This window comes from Buceros rhinoceros, unplaced genomic scaffold (assembly GCF_000710305.1).
Source record: "Buceros rhinoceros silvestris isolate BGI_N320 unplaced genomic scaffold, ASM71030v1 scaffold15354, whole genome shotgun sequence".
NCBI classification, from domain to species: domain Eukaryota; kingdom Metazoa; phylum Chordata; class Aves; order Bucerotiformes; family Bucerotidae; genus Buceros; species Buceros rhinoceros.
The window spans coordinates 1-11,158 of NW_010410159.1; the positions used below are offsets into that span (position 1 = coordinate 1).

The window sequence follows — 11,158 nt, forward strand, 5'->3', positions numbered from 1 at the left end:
CAAGGAAGTCTAGCCCAAACCGGGACAGTAACACAGCATACAAATTGTACAAATCCCCAACTTTTGAAAAGTGAGATTGAGAACTAAGTACTTGGAAGTAACAGGAAGGTACTTGGTGAGATTCTGAAAAAATACCTAGACACATACATTCCTGTTTTCCAGTTCCTCTTTGAATTTACCAAACCTTCATCTCAAAGCTTAAGTTCCTTAACACCTTTAAAAATATCACTCTTAAATACTTTACAAATTTTATCCGTTATGCTTATTTAAAGATATTCTTAATATGTTGCCTACAATCTTACAAGAAAAAGATCTCATTAATATCTTAGAACGAGAAAACCATTATGGACATACTTATTTTTTGAAACTGACACCCATTTTGACACTTTCTTATATTGTTTTCTGAGTAATGGAAAAAAAAGTAAAATTATAGCTTCCTTCACAGTCTCAGTATTTCTACCTTCTTAGCTTTTTTGGCAGAGAGGATGAAAAAGGAATAAGGAAGAGAAGAAATATACAAAGAAAGGGGACCATTGTAAACAGGAATATTAAAACAATGAACGAAAATGGACAGGTACATTTTTCAAAGAGAACTGTAAGAGGAGGCAGACTACTCACATTGCCTTCCAAAAGCTCTTCCAGAGAGCAACCTCGGTGCGCCTGCTGGTATTTTTCTTGAAAAAGTTTCCCATCAAACACTTCCCAAGGCATCAAATCACCCATTCTGAACGGAAAGCCACAGGCACTATTGGCCATGAGCAAAGTCGTAAGGCCACGAACAAAGACAGCGCCAAGATGTACAGCTCTGGAGTCCACTTGTGCAAGCTGTTAACATACACACACAAAAAGGCAGGCTTCACAAATCAGGAAATATAAGCAATCTTACCATCGCATATAAAAATGAGAGCAGCAGAGCAAATGATAAAACAGAACCAAAATTGTGACAATGATGGTCCTCTATTGCACCGTAAAACTCATCAAACGATTCTGCATTTAGTTTTTCTCAATAAAGTGAAAGAAGTAAAGTTTGCTTTAACAAATGCAGCACTTCACTCAAGTTTTTAAGACAGATACATTCAAAATGAAAACGGAAGACAAAATAAATGGCTAATCTCCATAGTATTTCTCAAGCATTAGCAGTTCCCCAGAAAGAATCCTCTCAGTGGAATGCAAAGCATGAACCGGGAGTATAAAATTATGTATACAGTGATCCATTGACCTTCCACAGTTTGATCAACCAGGAAATGTTACAGCACTTAGAGAACATTTAAATTATAAGATATGATGGAACAAAGTTTATTGTGCCCAGGCTTTTATTTTAAATGCTCTAAAAATTTCCTCTGACCAAAGTCTGAAAGCCAAATTATTTCACTTCAGCATGGATGTCTCCAGAGGAAATACTGGAATGGTATGACAGCATCCAGAAAATGCAAAATGAGGAACTCAACAAGACAATTAAAACTCATGGCCAAAATAAACTTGATGAGTGAATTTAACACCCTCCTGTGGCAGAGCATATCAAACTATAAAAGTCTTGAATCCAACACGAGGAAAACTGATTTTTATTGCGTAAACAGTACAAAGCTCCTCAGTGGTGAATGCCTTTTCCAGTGCGTACTGAAGCAGTATGTCAGGACCAGGAAGGATTCATAACAGTGTAGCCTTCAATACTGTAATCTGTGGCAGCTGCTATACCCTTACAGTACAAATTATACCAGGAATGGAATAGCACCCATAGTCTCAAATAGCAAGGACAAAAATGCGGTGCCCATTTGTCTTAGCCCTAGCTCCTGGGAAGGTGTGAATTGTTTGTTTGAAATGCACTGGAATAACAATAACAACATTTTACATCTTGAAAGATCCCTAAAAGACTTAAAGGTATGCTCATATACCATCAATGCCCGATTTAAAAAAATTACAACAGCAGACGACATGAAATGTACTAATGGATCAGAATGTTTTCCTCCCTAAGGCCCACGTAACAAAATCGGGAAACCTTTGCTAGCAACACGGAGCTACAATGCTTCTTCCAGAAGAGAACAACACATTAAATCATTTGAAGAATATAGCTAGAACCTGCTCAGGGACTTAGGTTTTCTGTATTACTACGCAATGAGCTGAAGCCTGTTGTATAATCTGACTACATGAATACTGGGTTCTGTGATAGGGTTCCCTCTGACCACAGACAAGGGCAGTAGGGTTCTCTTAAGCCAGCTTGAAGATACGAGGTGTTCCTCCATTGGCTCCTTTCTCTACAATGCACAAGCAAAAGAAGACCTAGAGACGATGATGTGGGCAAAATACAACATGGCAGGGTTCTCGGGGAATAACTCCTTCAGCCTATCGCGATTCCTGGAAAGGCATCAAGCTGGTCACCAGGGCACTGACCCAACATGACACTCGGTACTTGAAATTCACCCAACACAGACAACAGAAGACAACCATTGACAACTAGACATAGAAAACAGGAGCTAATTTGAGCAGTCATTTAGAAAATGAAAGGCTTATCCTTTTCTGACTGTGACTCTTCCTACCTGAGTAAGCGAGACCTTCTCCCCTCCCTTTAAAATATAAGTATTTTTAGTATGGGATCAGGCTGTTGAGTTTCATGAAGTTATTGCCTCCAGATGTAAGCTCTCATTGTGCCAGCTGAGACCATTCACACTCATAACTCTCTTGCTCTGGCAAGTGAAGTACATTTTTGCAAACCATTTAACAATGCTAAAGGTATTTGAAAGAGGAAAGTGGTTTAAGAGAATCAGTATTATTTGAACTGAAGTAGACTGTAAGAGTGCACACAGTCAGTTTTCACGCTGCAGCTGAGAGATTCTTATATTGCACTAACCAGATTGTTTCTGATCACCTGACCAAATCTTAAGGCCTGCTAAGGAAATGAATCTACATCCTTACCAGCTTTAAAATGGAACCTGCTCGGTTTGTAATCACAAAGTAAGATGAGTGGAAAGTACAGAGTAAAAACTGTTGGGAATCCTCAGAGCTACCCCCCTTTTTTTGTACACTAATCCAGCTAGGGAATTCTTTCAGAATTTATGCACCCTGGTTTTGTTTTCAAGTTTAAATAACTTCAGTAAAATACTTCGGAGCAGTATCATCAGTGGTAAAGTTTTGCTCTTAAGCTATAAGGAAAATGGACATGTGAAGCCACAATTAGCAGTAAAGGCCAAGAGTGACAGTAGCACACCACCAGCTGAATCAAACCTGGCCAAATTTATATTGATGTGATTTATACCACCAAGAGCTGCTTTATTATAAATCAGTACAAAACCAGACTGAAACTCCCCGACATACAAATCAGTATCTTCTGTCACTGAATTATTAGCGAGTACTGGTAACATCAAAAGACTGAATTGCTGAAAACAAACTTTCATGAAAAATAAAGAAAGCAAGTATCTAAGCTGCTGAAAAGAATAAATGCTGTCATCTCCAGCAAGCAATTTCCCATATTCTAATTTAACAGCTGTGCACTATATGACTCTTAATTCATACCTTTTGGTCATTTATTGATTGTCATTTACTCTCCTTTTAAATCCCACTGGTACCAAGGATGTAAAACAGCTGTTAGAGCAGATTACTAAGACTACATGTGGATGCTGGATGCCATGTGGGCCATAAATCTTAAAACAAAGCTTTTATATCTTTATTGTATTCTGAAAACTCTAAGCATATACCCGACACAAATATGTGATTAATCCAAATTTCTTCAGTGACATTATTTAACTTAGTGCAAAACAAAAGCATATGTATTTGCAGAAGGAGTGTCTAAATGAGAATTTGAAAAATTTTGCTTTTGACAGTGATGCATAAAATAGTAAAATATAGAGGAGGACTTCAAGTGCTGTATCAAGCTGGAGATCAGTGCAGTAGTGTCACTGATGCTAATTGTTACACCTGCCTAAGTCAGAATCAAGTTCCAGCCACCAACACAACCCTAGCTGTGCTCTTTTCAACCACACTTAAGACATACTGGTTAAAAAGATAAAAGATTGTTGCTGGTGATAGGCTTTTTATAGGTAGAAGTCTTCACTGTCTAGGGATAATCAACTCACAGATTTCCTGAAGCACTAAAGTACTGGGGCAGGTGGGGGGCAGTGATAAGTGTGTATCAGGTGAGGCTTTGTTTTTTTAATGGAAATCAGTAGTGGCAAGACCAAAGGAAGAACTATCAACAGAGGTTTATTTATTTTAATATGACAGGAAATACGTTCACTAAAGGTAGTTTCTATTCTCCGTATCTGGCAATGAAAAACAAAGAAAATGAAAGCACAGTAAGTCTGTAACAATGACTCTCTGCACATGGCAAACCACAGACTTGCTTTGCCATGGGAATGATCACAACTGCTTGGTGTCTGCAATGCAAAGACGTCACGAGGAGAAGTGGAAAATTCCAAAAGAAAAGAAGGCTTGTCTTCCAGGGCATTACACCCTAGAGATTACTTCTTATTGGAAATTGTGTCTGTTCTTTTTACTATTTTTACAAACCCAGGACCCCAGTGATTCATGTGAGATACACGCCTGTGATCCCGCTGCTGCTACTTCTACCACCAGCTGATGACATTTGTGAGAGAGAGACAGGGAGTGCGTGAGAACTGCTCCTCCCGCACCAGCTGCCTGCGCTGTGCCCCTGCTGCTGCTCCTACCAACAGCAGCTCCCCACCCTCTCGGAGTCTGAGGGAAAAGATTACTTTTCATCTTTGCCAAAGACTGAGAAGAGAACTCAAGAGTTCACAGTCCTCTAGTACCACTGCAGCAGAGGTTACTGATGCTGCACTTAGAAGGCCTGAGCTGAACTGGGTAAGCCCACTTGAAAAGAGGGAGAGAAGTGCTACAACATCCAGAGCATTCATGCATGATGTTTTTTTCTTAAAACTCGAGAAATGTCTTTGCTAGAAGAAGCATCATCATAGACTTATACCAGGCCTTTTTCTGCTCCAGAGGCACAGGGCTTTGGCCTGTCGACCACAGGTTCAAGCTGATCTCTGTGCTCATGGGCATTGACCTCATCCACCACAGGAACAGGCTTGGCAAGAAGGAAAGCGTTTGCTCACCGGAGCTGTTTGCAAATCTAGTCCCTGCTGAAGAGGTTTTCCTTATGGGAAGAAAAATACGTTTATCTTGTTGATGAAATGCAAATTTCCAGTCCAAATTACATCTAATTAAATAACAATAAAAAACTAATCAGGATGTAAGAATAAGTTTAAGGAAATGTTACTAGTCCTCTGAGTCTCTTTTGTGGATTTAGGAGTGATTTTTTGATAGAGGTGTAAACTTCCTCCCATGCACTTTGAACGTTGCACAACCTATTTTCAGGTACACGCCACAACTCCTTCAACGCTCTACTTTATGGAGTTTAGAGGGTTCAAATTTTATTAAAAGGATGAATAGGTTCTACTGCACTTAAAATGTGAGGGCAAGTATCTGAGCATGCCAGATATCAGCAGACACAAATGACGGCCCTAAACCGTACCCACTGGCGAATCTGTCTCACTACTTTCATTTCTAGAAACCAAGGAGGAAGGTGACGATGTGAATATAATTTTACAGTTCCTTACTTGTGCTACTTTACACATCATCTATATCTCAATGCACTCAATACTTAATTTCATTTAAGAACTGGTTCCTTTAGCAGGATTTTCAACAACAACTTAACGGAACACACTCTTCTAGTGAAAAAAAGTTTCTATAATAACTGTTACTTACATTAAAGTTGTTCTTATGCAATTTTTTTTCCCCTAATCTGTTGCCTTCTGCCAGTGTTTAAAATGAACAGAGAAGATATGACTATGGCTAATATTTTGAAATATAAATTTAAAACCAAATAACTTTAAAATTACATAGGGCATTTCTCTCCACTTCCCCTTTCCCACCCCACCCACCCTTAAAAGAACATATCTGCCTCTGTTATAAAAAAGAAAACACAGCACTCAAGGACAGGTTAGCACACGCTAATTTCTAGTTAAAATTAATCAACTGAAGAACAATAATTAAAAATCATTTAAATCTGACCCAAGCAATAAACTGCTGGAATTCAAGTGATGGTGATCAAAATCTGAGTACTTTCCCAGTTTAACTGGTTCTTTTTAGATTTATTTCAACTCAGTCAGTATCTTATCAGTATTCTACTTCTTACATCACCTCCCCCAAACCCACCTGTATCTTAAATGATCAAATATTTAACCCATAGGCAATTCATGCTTGAGTAATAAAGGCAGCAGGTAGACCCTATCTCAGGAACTTGTCCTTAGAAAAGTAAGGCTTAGCTTTGCCTGGGAGAGGTAAGGCGCATTGTGTTCCAAATACAAAGAGATGAACTGTCAGCTGATGACAACTTCACGAAAGTTAAATTCTGTGCACTGGAAAGCATCACTCAAATCCTTTCAACCAAAAGACAGAGTCCTTTCTTGAATTCCAGATCTTTCTGCCTTCAGCCATTAGTATAAATCCCTGGTGCGAGTTGTCAAAAGATGCTAAAACCCCTGTGACCTGGAACTATATGCTCTGTTCCTCAGCAAAGATAACCTGAACTAGTGCAGCAGTGGTAAATTTAAGGAGTATTATCCTAGAGATGGGCTGGTGAAACAGTAAATCTGTTTGGCATCAGTCAGGTTTAAGCAATAGGCTGCCAGGAGTGCAGGACATCACCTGCCTCCTTGACCTGTCAAACTGAGGCAGGGGGAGGAGCACCAGTATTTTGAAAACACGACTAAGATTTATTCTGATAAAAGATTATGTCTTAAATTAAGCTCTTCCTGCTTAAACAAGGTGTGTGCAAATGAAAGGAGGATGGAAAAGAGATCCTAAGAGGGCATCTGCTGCAACAGAAACTAGCAAAACCAGTTTTTAAACATTTCTAAGGCTTTGCAGTAAATATTTAGCAGTAAACAACCATATTGTTTAGTGTTTATATGTTGAGGAAAGTTTATTTACGGGGTTTTATCACCAGTTTGATGTAAACTGATACCTCCCTGTAAATACCACTGTTATTTACATTAAGCCAAAAACTCCAATGAAGTCGACCCAAAAAAAGCTTCAGTATCACTCTTCCCTTTAAATACCCCATAAAATAATAACACAAAAGTATTACTGCTAATCAATCTGCAACCAGATAAAGATCTCCTACAGTTCCAAAAAGATTGCTTCTCATTTCTTGTTTAATTTCCTAATATTGGCTTTTATCAGAGCTTTTAATCATATCTACAACAAAACACAGCATAAATGTGATCGTGAGTACCACCATTTAAAAACTTTAGCCCCTTCAGATTATTTGTACATGGTTATGTAACGGACAGCACGCTAGCACCCACAAAAAAGATTACAAAGACATTGTTTTTCTTATTTTAGCCACAACTGCTCGACTCTGATCTAAATGATTACTGCACTAATGACAGTCCATAATACACGTGACATTTACAGAATACTCACATAAATTTTGAGTTATAGTCATCAGGCTAACCACCTTACTGTAGTCCAGCCAGCAGCCACAGGATTTTAATTTTTACTCTTAAATACATGGGTGGCCACGTTTTTGGTGACACACTTATCTTTGAACTTCCTTACCTTTCCTTCATATAAATAATTTTGTATTTATTTGGGAGCAAAAATTATTTGTTCGGGACACTGAAAACTCTTGTGATCACATTTTCTTTCCTTTTTTTTTCATACATCAGTTAAATGTTGTGGAAGTATAAGAAGGGGAAGTATTGGTAGCTCCATCTGTCTCGCAACTAATAAAGTTTGTCCCTGACAGGAGACAACTGCTGACAGACCCCTGGTATGTCTGCACCAGGAACTGAGGCACTATGTCACTGGCATCTGAATGGTTCAATAATTATTTTAACTTTTTTCTCATGCCTGTAGCAATGTCTCCTTCTCACATGGATGCCCTAATAACACGACATCACCTTCCTCCTGTTGGGCAATTTAAAGGGCCTCCCCCTTCTCCCCAACTGTCTACTTAAAACAATCGGCAGTAATTTGTTTCTCTCAGAGACTCCTACATCTCTGGCAAATGTGGCTGAAATTAGCCAACATACTCAAAAGTTATTAAGGGACACAGAGGAAAATTTAAAAACATACAAAAGGTCACCTCCCTCTCTTAGTTCCAGTAACTTTCCATTATAAGCCTTCAAAGATCAAACTTCTTACCTTCTGACACTCACTAGATATTTCTGTATTCTGGTCTACACTGACTATCTCCTTTACCAAAAAATCTTTAAAATGAGGGGCTTCCTTTGCCACTACCTCACTCCTCACCTAAAGGCCTTACTCACACTTTACCCCAGCCCTTTTCCTTTGGACTAGTCCTTGGAACCAAGTTTTACGAGTACAAATTCTGCCACCAACACAGCTGTTCAGCAGTGTGCTCAGCTACCTCTGCTAATGCAGCGTGTCCTTTCACTGCCACAGACTATATCGGCAAATGATAGCCGTTTCGGCATGCATCTGCTCAGTGTGCTGCTGTCTGGTGGCCTGCCCTGTGGATATTTTTCGCAGTGCACTGTGAAACTGTTGCCATGGATTAAGACATCATTGTGACTACAAAGAAATTTTGATAGGTGGGAGTTTACTGCTAGAACTGTCCAAGGCTTAATTAGCCTGGATTTTTATTTTTGTTTACTCCTCAGAATCAGAGTAGATGCTCAAGGTCTATTTATTGTCCCAATGAATGACCATTCCCTCTCTTAAGTTGTTTTGAATATAAACTTTTTAAGGGCTTGCTCTATTTCCCACTGAAACAACAGAAAGACCAGTGAACTTCAGCAGAAATAGATCAGGCAAAATTTAGTATGTCTGAGGCTCTGCAGCTTCCAGAAACATTATGACAACTGTTAATCATGTAATGATTAACATGTAATGTCTGGTATATAAGCTCTTCACATAAAACTGTCATTGAACCAGTATGGTTAGTACAGAGAACTCCAGGAGAACAAATACTGTTTGCCAGTGTAATAGGTTTTGTTGTTCTTTATTTCTCCTAGGGTTTCTTTGCACTGCAAAGCAGCTACGCAATATTGCTGATACTGCAGTTCACCCTTTGAAGTGATACGGTCCAAGGTTAACAGTTCTGGCTAAGGAATTTTCCAGGTGTTAAGTCCACAGGCTGACAAAGAAAAGAACTGGTCTGCTTCTATTTCATCCTGAAGTCGAACCATGAATCGATGCAACTGTATCTCAGATGACCTATGAAAGGAACTGCCAATCTGCAACCCGTGATCAGGTTTGTTCAAGATACTAGGAACTTTGTAATTAAGCTGCACTAGACTATCCACTTCCAGAACACCTATTTCTTTCGGAATGGAAAACTGCCATACACGGCTTGAAAGTTGCTACCTTCCGGCACAAGAACATCAACCCAGTGCTGTAGTCTAGATGAACACATACAATGAAATTAGAGAATCCTTGTTCAGTGCACACAGCTGTTCCATAAAGATGGTCTTCTGAGCTATTCAAGGACTACAAATAAAGGTTTCAAAGAAAATAACATTACTTACAACGTAACATCCTACATTTTCTTGTATCAGCACTACGTCAGAGTAAACTGAATAGGGGAACTGTTTATATCAGAGTAACTTGTCCGTTTTTAAAGGTGTATGTGACACAGAGAAGAATGCTGTTTAAAAGAAAACGCATGCTCTGTAATAAGCCAAACTTTGGGATCTCAGCACTACAGCCGGCACTGGACTCTGCAGGCACTTTGCTGATGCAATAAGCATTCGCTGACATTCCAGCCTCAGGAACTACCCACTTTAACAAAAGGTATCTCTTTTTTTGGCACAAAGTACACAAGTGTTCCACACTTCCTGTGGAACCACTATGCTTTCAGCCTCCTACTTGCTACTACAAAAGTACTACTTGCCATTGTTGCCAGACTGAAGTATGCCTCTGTTGTATTGAAGCCTCAGCGTACACATACAACATACAATTGTGTGATTTTGCTAAAAAGTAAGTAACACTGAGCAGATCAAGGGATGTTTTTTCATAAGTGTAGCGGCATAGCTCTCCTTTTATTAAATTCAGTAGTAAAGCTCTCATTGACTTCAGTAGGAACTTAGGGAACATCAGTCCTAGCATAAAAATGTTTTCTGCCAAGATGTATTTCTGTATCCTACACACAGAAAGTAAATAGAAAACTACTGCTAAGTAGGAAATGATACTTATGTATGCATTAACTGCCCTTGCTAAAACCAACACATACATAACTTCATATTTGGCATGGAACTGAAAGTCTCTTATTTAAATCTATTGGGGAATATATAGCAGCCTAGCTGAATGCAATATATCTTTCTAGTTAATGTCCATACGCTTCCTTTTAGTACTGTGTGACACTAGACATGCTGATTAGATTCCTAAACAATTAACTAAATCTCACCATAAATCACTAATTTTGTTTGGCGGTAACACGCAACCACCTTTACACATCTGGTGTTTATTGTCCCTGTGTGCTGTTTTCTCACTTGTAACACTGGGATAGAATTGTCATGATGTCGAGGTGCTAAGATACAACACCGGTAAGGGATGTTACAACGTACATGTACCACACAGCTCCATTTCTTTATAAAAAGCTTTAACCACATCTCAGCTATTGTTCAATGAACATCAAACTAAATAATGCCAAAATAAAGGTGAAGGGGAGGAGAAAATAATTGCAATATTGATATTAATGTTAAGAATTTATCAAAACACATTCAAACAGCACTTTTGGCTAAAGATCATCTATTATGGAGGCTACTGGTGCATGAGTACTACAAGAACTAAAATACAAGAAAGAACTGAACAAAGTTTTCCAAAGTTCCACAGAGGACGCAACAGATAGGAACAGGACACCATCTTAACTTTTAACCCCTGGACAATTATCATGTCAATCACAAATACACTTGAAAAGAAAGGGAACAAATCAGTTCTTCATTAGCCTGGCTGTTTTCAGTATCTTCACGATGAACATTTCTACTACAGTAATCTGAAAAATTCCCATATGTCCTACAAAGCACTGTAGCCACGTGCCTAAAAGCCTGTTTGATCTTCTTTCTCCACTCACCCACAAACAGCTCATTAGGTCATTTCAGAAAACATTTCTGCTTCTCTGACATTGCACATAGTCAGCTGCTTCTCCAGGGAAAGCCTAGAGAGATGTGTGTCTTGC

General features: G+C 38.9%; 1 protein-coding gene across 1 annotated transcript in view; it reads right to left on the reverse strand.

Moving 5' to 3' along the window:
* Positions 1–618: 618 nt before the first annotated feature.
* The window catches only part of FAM120B (family with sequence similarity 120B), a gene marked incomplete at its 3' end in the record, with an annotated part of 37,419 nt that continues 26,879 nt past the window's right edge, over positions 619–11,158 (reverse strand). The window contains exon 6 of the mRNA XM_010135503.1: positions 619–825. Within this exon, the coding sequence (XP_010133805.1) occupies positions 619–825 (207 nt within the window). The remainder of the gene's footprint in view (positions 826–11,158) is intronic.